Raw genomic sequence first — 12,875 nt, 5'->3', positions numbered from 1 at the left:
CATAGAACTCCACTAAATTTGTCAGACACGACTTCCCTTTAATGAAACCGTGTTGCGTCTGCTCTATCAAGCAATTCCCTTCAAGATGCCTCGCATAGTTAATCATTTTGCTTGTGTCAGTATGGGCACTGGGTCACTATTGAATTTCTGATGTTTCTGATGCAACATCCCCGTGGTTGTAGCTCCTTCACAGCTCTGAAGGCTCATCCAATTCAAATTTCTGGGCAGAAAACAAAAAAAAATTTCCAAATTCCAAACACCCAAAAGAAAGCTTCCCACCCTGCCCCTAACAATTTTGTTCATCCTGTTGCATAATTGCACCTCCCTTCTCTCCACCAATACTTTCAGTTGTTGCATGGTGCATAATTAAGTATCTGGAATTTTTAAAAACACATTTGCACATGTACAGAGCATTCTGAAGAACAAATTTATTCTCAATGTCAAATGTTTTCAAAATCCTATAGTTTCCTTGCAATAGGTTATGTTGAATGCTGTTGCATGTACGCACAAGCAAGCAGGCTATCGTGCAGTGGGGGTACAGGGCGGAGAAAAAGTCGGTGATGGGGAGAGAACAGTAACCACCCTTTGTTTTAAAGAGAACTGCTTCATGCACAAATAACACATACCACTGGAATTGTTACAAACTAAATGGAGTGCAAATGCAAAAGTTGTATGTTCAAGTTGTTAATTTGCCGAAGAATTTCTAGATGATCTTTGAATATTACAACTATTGACACTTCGCAGAGCACTGAAGGGTTAACACAAAAGGCTACCGATATTAATTGCTCAATCTGAAAATCACCAGCTTCTCCCATTCAAATCAAGATAACGGCATTTCCGTCTGCCTCAGTGAATAATTCTGGCTGCTCTGACCAGGGCTACTGCACACATTTGGAAGCTGTTTCCCAGCATTCCCCATATGAGTCATGAGAACATGACTCAGCATAGCTTGTTCTGACCTGGTTTTTGTATCTAGGTTGATTGAGGTTATGGAGCTGGCAGAGTCCTCGGATATTGAACGCTGCAAGAGAGATGATTGTTCATTGGTCTCCATTTCTGTAAGGATATCCTCCTCCAGTGAGTCATCTTTAACTTCTGTTGAGGAAAGTAAAGCAAACATTCATAAATATCAAATGAACGCCTAAACTATCCAGTATATTTCCAATATGATACAATCCATAATTTGCCTTGCCTGAATGGTAATCCTAGATAATAGATTAAAAAATACTTTTTTTCAGCATGAAAATCCTAAAGCAGGGTTGTCCAGGTTTTTGGTCTTCATGGGCCATACAAGCATGCGCAAAGAAATATAAAACCACAGATTAAGTTCAAATCCACGTTTCCATTATTTACATCGATCTTAAATGGTTGTTGTTAATAGACATTAGTGTTGTGAATTACAAAATGCAAAGGACTAAGCAGCAAAGAAACTTGTGCACAAATTAGGCTGAGTTACAAAAGCTTTAAAGGCCAAACACTCAGAATGCTGGAAATGGAGTTTAAGAATCCATGCCCTATTGGGTTTTGTTTTTAATGGACACACACAAAATGTTTTCTACTTGGCACTGCCAGAGTTAACATGGCATTCAGTTAACAATTTGTCCAGAATTCCACACATAGGACAGGACCTTCCAGTCCTGCTTGCTGACCAGATTTATCAATGCTACTGAAGTCAATGGACTTTTGGGTGGCTTGTTTCATCTGTCGTGGCAGGACCTGCCATGCGGGGCAGGGAAATCTAAGCCATATTTCTAATGACAAAGGTAAAAACAGAAAAGCTGGAAAGATTCAGCAGGTCTGGCAGCATCTGTGAAGAGAGGAACAGTTAACATTTTGAATCCGTATGATTCTTCTTCAGAGCTCACTTATTGAGAGGTAGCTACGTGCAGAAGTGCAGGTACATCAATTGATGCCCTAAAATGGGTGACGACTGCACTGCTGGGGGGTGTATGTGTTTAGCTTGTTTCATATCTCTTGTGTACCACATCTTGCTTGTGGAGATAAAAACCATGAAATCTACAACTCTCATGACATATTTTCTCACTCAAAAATTGTCAGTAGGAATGATAATGCTCTGCCCAGTTGCATCCATTTTTACTGAATATTATGGAAGAGTTAAGGACATTGCAGTTGCACTAAAGCAGTCCCCCAGCACACGTATGAAATGTATCTATAGGAACTAGAATTTCCTAGTAAATAAGGCTCAGATAAGAGTGCCAATTTATGGATTTTTAAAACATTCTTTCACAGATGTAGGCGTCGCTGACAGGACGAGCATTTGTCGTCCCTCCCCGATCGCGTTTGAAGTAAGTAACTTGCTAGGCCATTTCAGAGAACAGTCACGACTCAACTGCATTGCTGTAGGTCTGGAATCACGTGCAAGCCAGACAGGGTACGAGTGGCAAGTTTCCTCCTCTGAAAGACAGCAGTGACCCAGATGGGTTTTTACAACAATTAATGGTATTTTCATAGTCACTTTTACTGAGACTAGTGTTATATTCCAGATTTAATTTTTTGAATTCAGATTTTCACCAGCTGCCATGGCAGAATTTGAACCCATGTCCCCGGAGACATTGCCACCACACCACCTTTTCCCTAGGATTGAAACATAATTCAGAACTCTCACAATGGAAAGAACAAACTGAGAAATTCCATAACTGGGACTACCATTGTTATGTAATGATTTTAAAAGGACATTCACTGATCGTTGTGTCATTCTGTCAAAAATGTTATTTATACAGTTTCCATATGAAACTAGGCCTGAAAGTCAATGGGCAGAATTTTATGGGCTCGCTCGGGCGAGACCAGAAATTCCCACCCAAGGTCAATGAAGATTTCCACTGTCGAACCCTCGCCCACACCAATTCTGTGACAAGTGAGGTGGTAGATTTCTGGCCAAGGGGACAGAAGAGCCTGCTGGGAAAAAAAAACTTTTAAAATTTAAAACAATGATTCATCCAAATTGCACGTGATCTACAAGACAATGAATGAATTAAGTTTGACACTTGGTCTAGGTCTTTTCATTTCTCTGCTGGTGGGCCCAATTTTCTGCATGTTACAATTAATTGGCTAGAAACAAAATTCTGAGATTTGAGGAACACAAATTAATAATTTCCAGCAATGCTTTTCTTCCTTCAGTATAGGTTTAATATGTTATCTTTTCATATTTAATACACTATGCTCTATACACAAAAGATTTCATTCTAAAAAATATTTAGCCTTTGAAAATTTACACTGGAGAAAATATCCTGAGCTCTAAGTATATCCCCTAAAGTAGTACTGGCTCTGTCATGACTGGTAGTGATGTGAAGAATGTAAAATAAGTTAAAGATTACACAGTAAATGCATTGGCGTATTAAAAATATCTTGGTGAAAATGGTATCATGCTTAAAGTTCATTCGTACTAATATGACACTTAAGCCAAGTGACAATTCCAAAATGTGGGCATCGAACAGACTAGTTAAGCACTGTCACTAAAACATTCTTTTTGGTACAGAACATATAAGTTTTTAAGTTCATTCTTTCAGATGAACTTCATACATCATTTTTTACTGAACATAGCCGAGGAGGGCCAGTGTCAGTAGAGAGGTAGATTTGAATACTGCAGATCACGGTTCTAGTCAGATCCGTGAGCATCATTCTAATGCAGCTTTCTCAGTTGTCATGTTTTACCCCTTTTTAATCTAGCATCTTCCACGGAGTCCCTCGTTACATACCATAAAGATCCTGATTTGGCTTCATCAGCCATCTTCAGACTCATGGAAAACAACCAGATAGCCAACAATAAAAAAAGTAAAAGATTTGACAAGCGGATCTTTCCCAATATACAGTCAATGCTAAATTTATTTAGCACAAGAATTTTAGCGACATGCTGAAAACCAGCAAGCATATTTTGCCATATCCTTCATTCGTTTGACAGAAACATAATTGCTCGTTTTATACACAGAACAAAGAAAATTACAAGACAAGAACAAACCCTTCAGCCCTCCAAGCCTGCACCAACCATGCTGCTGATGAAGCCAAATCAGGATCTTTATGGTATGTAACAAGGGCCTCCATGGAAGATGCTAGATTAAAAAGGGGTAAAACATGACAACTGAGAAAGCTGCATTAGAATGATGCTCACGGATCTGACTAGAACCGTGATCTGCAGTATTCAAATCTACCTCTCTACTGACACTGGCCCTCCTCGGCTATGTTCAGTAAAAAATGATGTATGAAGTTCATCTGAAAGAATGAACTTAAAAACTTATATGTTCTGTACCAAAAAGAATGTTTTAGTGACAGTGCTTAACTAGTCTGTTCGATGCCCACATTTTGGAATTGTCACTTGGCTTAAGTGTCATATTAGTACGAATGAACTTTAAGCATGATACCATTTTCACCAAGATATTTTTAATACGCCAATGTATTTACTGTGTAATCTTTAACTTATTTTACATTCTTCACATCACTACCAGTCATGACAGAGCCAGTACTACTTTAGGGGATATACTTAGAGCTCAGGATATTTTCTCCAGTGTAAATTTTCAAAGGCTAAATATTTTTTAGAATGAAATCTTTTGTGTATAGAGCATAGTGTATTAAATATGAAAAGATAACATATTAAACCTATACTGAAGGAAGAAAAGCATTGCTGGAAATTATTAATTTGTGTTCCTCAAATCTCAGAATTTTGTTTCTAGCCAATTAATTGTAACATGCAGAAAATTGGGCCCACCAGCAGAGAAATGAAAAGACCTAGACCAAGTGTGACTTAACTAAACCCCCTACCCTTCAAGGACACATATTCCTCTATTCCCATCCTATTCATGTATTCATCAAGATGCCCCTTAAAAGTCACTACCGTATCCGCTTCCACTACCTCCCCCAGCAACGTGTTCCAGGCACTCACTACTCTCTGTGTAAAAAATCTGCCTCTTACATCTCCTTTAAGTCCTGCCCCTCACACCTTAAACCAGTGCTCCCTAGTAACTGACTGTTCCAGCCTGGGAAAAGGCTTCTGACTATCCACTGTGTCCATGCCTCTCATAATCTTGTAGGCTTCTATCAGGTCATAAGAACATAAGAAATAGGAGCAGGAGTAGGCCATCTAGCCCCTCGAGCCTGCCCCGCCATTCAATAAGATCATGGCTGATCTGAAGTGGCTCAGTTCCACTTTCCCGCTTTCTCCCCATAACCTTTAATCCCCTTGCCTACCAAAAACCTATCTACCCGCGTCTTAAATATATTTAGCAAGGTAGCCTCCACCACTTCAACGGGTAGAGAATTCCAGAGATTCACCACCCTTTGAGTGAAGAAGTTCCTCCTCCACTCCGTTCTAAATTGCCCCCCCCCCCCCCCATCTTGAGGCTGTGCCCTCTAGTCCTACTGTCCTTTCTGAGCGGGAAGAACCTCTCCACCTCTACCCTATCCAACCCCTTCATCATCTTATACGTCTCAATAAGATCCCCCACTCATTCTTCTAAACTCCAAGTACAAGCCCAGTATACTCAGCCTCTCTTCATAGTTCAACCCCCTCAGCTCCGGTATCAGCCTAGTGAACCTCTTCTGCACTCCCTCCAAGGCCAATATATCCTTGTGCAAGTTCGGCGACCAAAACTGCACACTGTACTCCAGCTGCGGCCTCACCAGTGCCCTGTACAGTTGCAGCAAGACCTCCCTACTTTTATATTCAATCCCCCTTGCTATGAAGGCCAGCATCCCATTTGCCTTCCTGACCAACTGCTGCACCTTTAGGCTGGGTTTTTGCGACTCATGCACAAGGACCCCCAGGTCCCTCTGCACCATAGCATGCTGCAGCTTTTCGCCCTTTAAATAGTAGTCCCTCCTACTATTATTCCTGCCAAAGTGGATAACCTTACACTTGCCAACATTGTATTCCATTTGCCAGGTCCTCGCCCACTCGCTCAGCCTATCTAGATCCCTCTGCAGACTTTCTACACCCTCCGCACAATTTGCTTTTCCACTTTTCTTCGTGTCATCAGCAAATTTCGACACCTTACACTCAGCTCCCTCCTCCAGATCATCTATATAAATGGTAAATAACTGAGGCTCCAGCACCGATCCCTGGGGCACTCCACTATTCACCAACCGCCAATCCGAATAGCACCCATTGACATCTACTCTCTGCCTCCTATTTGACAGCCAATCCTCTATCCACGCTAACACCTTACCCCCAACTCCATGCCCCCTAACCTTCTGTAACAATCGTTTGTGCGGCACCTTATCAAATGCCTTCTGAAAATCGAGAAACACCACATCCACCGGTTCCCCTCTGTCCACCGCACTAGACACATTCTCATAGAATTCCAATAAATTCGTCAGACACGACTTCCCCTTAACGAATCCGTGCTGCGTCTGCTCTATCAAACAATTTTTCTCAAGGTGCCTCACTATTTCTTCTTTGATGACAGATTCAAGCATTTTTCCTACAACAGACGTTAAACTAACCGGCCTATAATTTCCTGCCTTTTGCCTACTACCCTTTTTAAACAGCGGCATAACATTAGCCGTTTTCCAACCTTCCGGCACTTCCCCGCAATCGAGCGAGGTTTGGAAAATAATCACTAAGGCATCCACTATCACCTCTGCCATTTCCTTCAGAACCCTGGGATGCATTCCATCCGGTCCTGGGGACTTGTCCACCATCAGTCCCGCTAGTCTATCGAGCACTACCTCTCTAGTGACAGTGATTGCATTCAGGCCCTCAACTCCTACCATCCTTCTATCTTTAATACCCGGCAAACTATTCGCGCCCTCCTCCGTGAAGACCGAGCAAAAAACTTATTTAAGGCCTCAGCCATTTCCTCATCCCCCACCATTAAATCCCCCCTCTCATCCGCTAAGGGTCCAACATTCACCCTAGCCAGCCTCCTCCTATTTATATATTTATAAAAACTCTTACTATCCTTTTCTATATTTAGCGCTAGTTTAGCTTCATAGTCTATCCTTCCTTTCTTTATCAACTTCTTCGTCATTCTTTGTTGATTTTTAAACCTCTCCCAATCCACTACTCACCCACTACTTTTAGCCACTCTAAATGCATCAGCTTTTAATTTAATACTCTCCTTTATTTCCTTCGTTAACCACGGCTGATTATCCCTTCTCCTACGATCCTTCTTTACCGTCAGAATAAATTTCTGCTGAGCACCAAGAAAGATCTCCTTAAAGATCCTCCACTGTTCCTCAGTAGTCCTACTGACTGCTGAGGTCGCCCCCTCAACCTCCGTCGTTCCAGTGAGAACAAACCAAGTTTGTACAACTCTACTCATAGCTAATGCCCTCGATACCAGGCAAAATACTGGTAAATCTTTTCTGTACCCTCTCCAAAACCTCCACATCCTTCTAGTAATGTGGCGACCAGAATTGAACACTATATTCCAAGTGCGGCCTAACTAAGGTTCTATAAAGCTGCATCTTTGATCTTCCCTGGTCATTTATTCTGTACACATTATATTATTTGGAAAAAAATACTTTTGAATAATTTAGTTCCCTAATTTTAAAAAGCAACTTTAGATCACGTAATATTTGTACTGTGTGCCATAATAAACAACATATTGAGAAAAAAAATTTTTAATATGCCACATTGGGGCAGCACAGTGTCCCAGTGGTTAGCACTGCTGCATCACAGAGCCAGGGACCTGGGTTCAATTCCAGCCTTGGGTGACTGCGCAGTGTTTGCAAGTTCTCCCTGTGTCTGCATGGATTTCTTCCAGGTGTTCTGGTTTCCTCCCACAATCCAAACATGTGCAGGTTAGGTTGATTGGCCATACTAAATTGTCCCTTAGTGTCAGGGGAGTAGCAGAGTACATATGTAGGGCTGGGGTGGGATTGTTGTTGGTGCAAGTGCAATGGCCTAAGTGGCCTCCTTCTGCATTCTATGAAAAGCAATTAAGAACAGTGTATAAATGCTGGTCTTGCAGTGATGCCCACATCCCATGAAGAAAAAATTTGTACCAGTTTGCTCCAAATTGTCTTTGGAAACAAAACTCAGCTCTCAAAAAGCAGAATCTACAATTGTACTTTTTAAAATTTATTAGACACAAGTAGGCTTACACCAACACTTCAATGAAACCACTATGAAAATCCCCTAGTTGCCACATTCCAGCACCTGTTCGGGTACACTGCAGGAGAATTTAACATAGCCAATCCACCTAATGTGCACATCTTTGGAGTGTGGGAGGAAACCAGAGCATCAGGAGGAAACCCACGCAAACACAGAGAGAACATGCAGACTCCACACAGACAGTGACCCAAGCTGAGAATCGAATCCGGGTCCCTGGTGCTGTGAGGCAGCAGTGCTAATCACTGTTCCATCTTTACAAACTTGCACCACTTTTCTTCACTCAATTCTGGATAGGAATGAGGCAGTTTGTCTCTTGAGTCAATGCAGAACTGCTGGGATGGAAATCCAAATTGGCTTAGTAAGAACAGCCATGACAAATGGCACCAGTGGAGATGAAGAAGAAAAACATTTGAAGTAATTAAGAAAAAGGTTCTTCTCCTTCTATTACATTCATCCGGCAATACAGTACATTGCTGGCCATTTCAATTGTTCCATAACGCACAAAGTTAGTTTCAATAATTTAGATAACAATCAGCTGAATGCTCAAAATGGTTTAGAACCTATAGCATTTCATAAACAGGCAACTAAAACATAAAATGTGTATCGCAGAAGGGACTTACAGCAAGTTAATTCTGCCAAAGTGTGCACGATTAACTGAAGATAAATTTTGAAGATGGCACACCGCAGATTAAGCCAAAATCATGCTGAATACTAAAAAATGAGAAGAGTCCTCAATTCTCAACGAACACATTGCCTTTAGGCTGTATTTGAATTTTAAAAAACTGACCCTAGATAAACTCATCACAGGAGTCTTCAGAGTGCTTCCATTCTACATTACTGTACAAAGCTAACACAATCCAAGTTTTTTCAAATTGATATATTTTATTTATTGCTTCCTTAGTCTTACTTTATGATAGATGGCTGAGCCACGTAATCTAGCAATTCATATCATTTCCAGAAGGATGTAGGCTTAGAACATAGAACATAGAACACTACAGCACAAACAGGCCCTTCGGCCCACGAGTTGCGCCGATCACATCAACACCTACCAATCTATAGACCTATCTATAACCCCCAATCCCATAAAACCCCATATACTCATCCAGAAGTCTTTTAAAAGACCCCAGCGAGTTTGCCTCCACCACCACTGACGGCAGCCGATTCCATTCACTCACCACCCTCTGAGTGAAAAACTTACCCCTAACATCACTTCTGTACTTTCCTCCCCGCACCTTAAATCTGTGTCCTCTCGTAGCGACCATTTCAACCTGGGGAAATAGCCTCTGAGAATCCACCCTATCTATTCCTCTCAACATTTTATAAACTTCTATCAGGTCGCCTCTCAACCTTCGTCTCTCCAGGGAAAAGAGACCCAGCTCCCTCAACCTAACTTCATAAGGCATGTCTCCCAGTCCAGGCAACATCCTTGTAAATCTCCCCTGTACCCTTTCAATAGCTTCTACGTCTTTCCTATAGTGAGGCGACCAGAACTGCGCACAGTACTCCAAATGAGGCCTGACAAGGGTCTTATAAAGTTGCAGCATTACCTCCCGACTCCTAAACTCAATCTCTCGATTAATGAAGGCCAGTACACCATACGCCTTCTTGACCACCTCTTCCACCTGCAAGGCCGATTTAAGAGTCCTGTGGACCCGGACCCCAAGATCCTTCTGCTCTTCAACACTACTAAGACTCCTGCCCTTGATAGTGTACTCGTTCATCCCGTTGGTTCTGCCAAAATGGACGACTACGCATTTATCCGCGTTGAAGTCCATCTGCCACTTCTCCGCCCAGTCCTGCATCCTATTTATGTCCTGCTGCAACTTTTGACATCCTTCCAGACCATCCACAACACCACTGACCTTCGTGTCATCAGCGAACTTACTTACCCATCCCTCCACTTCCTCATCCAGGTCATTTATGAAAATGACAAACAGCAAGGGTCCTAGAACAGATCCTTGGGGCACTCCACTGGTGACTGACCTCCATTCAGAAAAAGACCCATCCACAACCACTCTCTGCCTTCTGCAGGCAAGCCAGTTCTGGATCCACAAGGCCAAAGGCCCTTGGATCCCATGCCCTCTCACCTTCTCAAGAAGTCTTGCATGGGGGACCTTATCAAACGCCTTGCTGAAGTCCATGTACACCACGTCCACGGCACTTCCTTCGCTTGCTGAATTAAAGTCAAAATGACTAAATCCTATGACACTGTCTGACATCCAAATAATCTGATATATACGTTTTGCATTTAGCATTGATGTCAATTTTTATTGTCGATTAAAATCCTTTGATAGAATAAGTCACAAAGTAATACAGCGTATTTACAGCTCACAATCAGGTCATACTAGCGTTTACACTTCACATGAGTTTCTTCCCACCCATCTTAATCTAACCCCATCAACATATCCCACACCTTTTTATTTCGTATGCTTAACTGGCTTCCTCTTAAATACATCAATACTATTCACCTCAACTACCGTGCATAAGTGAGTTCCCCATTTCACCCATGCTTATTTATCTAGCTTCCCTTTAATGCATCTACACCAGGCATTTCAACCACCTCACGCCATGGAAAGTTACCAAATGAGTCATTAGCATCTGCATAGATGTTAAGCAAACCTCTACGTGATTTTAAAGCCCCTATAAGACTATTCAGCTTTTTTTTCAGCATAAAGAACCCAACTCTCCTAATAGGTATGGCCTCTCATTTCTGGTACAGTTTCACCACCTTTTCAGAGGGGCCCGCTAAAATGGTTCACAGTGTGGCCTGAATAAGGTTCTGTACAAGTGTAACATAACTTCCCTGTTTTTTGAAAGTGTGATTTTAATCTTATTTGTCCACTTTTATTACTTTATATTTTTATTTTTCCACTTCCTAAATCTTGCTTTCCATCTTCTTCCTCCCTCAATCAGGCCATCTGCATTTTGTTCTGCTATTTACACATTGTGATTTCTTAATAGATGCCATCAGCACCACTTCTAGCATTTGTCAGCATCCCCACCTTCATCGTCACAGTATAAACCTTATCCCTTTTTCCCAGGACGGTACGATGGCACAGTGGTTAGCACTACAGCCTCATAGTGCCAAGGACTTTGGGTCGATTCCCGGCTTGGGTCACTGTTGTTGCAAAGTAAAGCGTTTTCCCCAATCTGTGTGGATTTGCTCTGGGTGTTCTGGTTTCCTCCCATACCCTGAAAGGTCTGCTGGTTAGGTGCACTGGCCATGCTAAATTCTCTGTGTACCCGAACAGGTGCCAGGGTGTGGCAACTAGGGGATTTTCACAGTAATTTTGTTGCAGCTTTAATGTAAGCCTACTTATGACTAATAAATAGACCTTAAACTGTTTTCTCTCTTCTCTCCTTTCTCAAATAGCTGTGTTACATTTGGCAACTTTCAATTTGGGGAATTTTGGAAAATCATAACCAGCACATTTAATATATCTGCATCCACCTCTTTCAGAATCATAACATCAGGTTCTGGGGATTTGCTGGATTTTAGTTCCTTGTGTTTCTCCACTCCTTTTTCTCTGTTGGTGTTAATTTACCCACTTGTATTCGTCCCTCAGAGTTACTCTCTATTTCTGGTGTAGAGTTTATGTCTTCTAGTGTGCAGACAGACAAAATATTTGTTCAACATTTCTGACATTTTCTCATTCCCCTGATTCTGAGCTACTTTCTTCCTTTCTATATACATATAATAGCTCTTACATTTTGTTGTTACATCCCTGGCTGGCTCATTCTACTTTTGCTCTTCTTATTAACTTTTTGGTGGTCTCTGTTGGTTTCTGAAACACTCCCAATCATCAGACTTACTACCATTCTTTTTAGCATTATTTTAATAGTCTCCTTACTAACTTTTCCATAACCCCTGGATGGAGCTTCCTCAGATTCTGTTCACTGGAAAGCATTTTTGGACATTTTGAATGGTTTCTCCAAATGTTTCCCACTGTTTATTTACTACTATTCCTTTTCATCTATTTACCAATCAACCTGGTTCAGCTCTCTCCTCTATGTAATCTGTTTAAGGTTTGTGATTGGGGTATGCTGTTGCCAAACTTAGTGTGGAATTCAATTGCATTATGACCATGATTTGCCAGTAGAAAGGAAAAGTCTAATGGGGGTTATGGTATAGTGACATTGTCATAGGACCAGTAATCCCAAGACCCAGGGTAATGCTCTGTGGACCCGAGTTCAAATCTCATCATGGCAGATGGTGAAATTTGAATTCAATGAAAATCTGGAATTAAAAGTCTTAACGATGATCATGAAACCATTGTGGATTGTTCTGAAAGCTCATCTGGTTCACTAATGGTCTTTAGGGAATTAGAATCTGCCACTCTTACCTAGGTTGGCCTTTACATGACTCCAGACCCAAAGCAATGTAGTTGACTTTTAAATGCTCTCTGACATGGTCTAGCAAACCAGTCTGCTCAACGGCAAATAAGGATGCGCAATAAATGCTGGCCCAGCCAGTGATGCCCACATCTCATGAATGAATAAGAAAAAAAGCATAAATACTGATTTGAACCAGTGGGTTTAATGGTTTGTTTCATGCTCTGAAGTTCAATGCAATTCTGTATTACACATAGGCCTGAGATGCACCCTACTAATCAATAAATAATGGGGATTGTAAGAAAGGTACATCAATGAATATGAATGAGTTTAGCCTTCATATAAATTGAACAAATGCAATTGACAAAGGTTGCTTGGAGGATGTTGCTTGTTGCTACAGAAGGTTAGGGTACACGGAGTTGGGGGTAAGGTGTTAGCGTGGATAGAGGATTGGTTGTCTAATAGGAAGCAGAGA

At 41.5% G+C, this 12,875-nt stretch overlaps 1 protein-coding gene across 7 annotated transcripts in view; it reads right to left on the bottom strand.

Annotated features, from left to right (window-relative positions):
* kmt2ca (lysine (K)-specific methyltransferase 2Ca) overlaps nucleotides 1-12,875 on the bottom strand; it is a 491,907-nt gene that overhangs the window by 225,007 nt on the left and 254,025 nt on the right. For all 7 annotated transcript variants that reach the window (XR_013889503.1, XM_080213017.1, XM_080213041.1 and 4 more), the window contains exon 4: nucleotides 960-1,095. Coding sequence is in view for 6 of the 7 variants with exons in the window: in XM_080213017.1 (XP_080069143.1) it covers nucleotides 960-1,095 (136 nt within the window). In the remaining variant the exon portion in view is untranslated. The remainder of the gene's footprint in view (nucleotides 1-959; nucleotides 1,096-12,875) is intronic.

Source organism: Carcharhinus amblyrhynchos, chromosome 2 (assembly GCF_965287045.1).
Source record: "Carcharhinus amblyrhynchos chromosome 2, sCarAmb.v2.hapA, whole genome shotgun sequence".
NCBI lineage: Eukaryota > Metazoa > Chordata > Chondrichthyes > Carcharhiniformes > Carcharhinidae > Carcharhinus > Carcharhinus amblyrhynchos.
The sequence above is the reverse complement of the archived record's forward strand: the minus strand, read 5'-3'. Positions and strand labels throughout refer to the sequence as shown.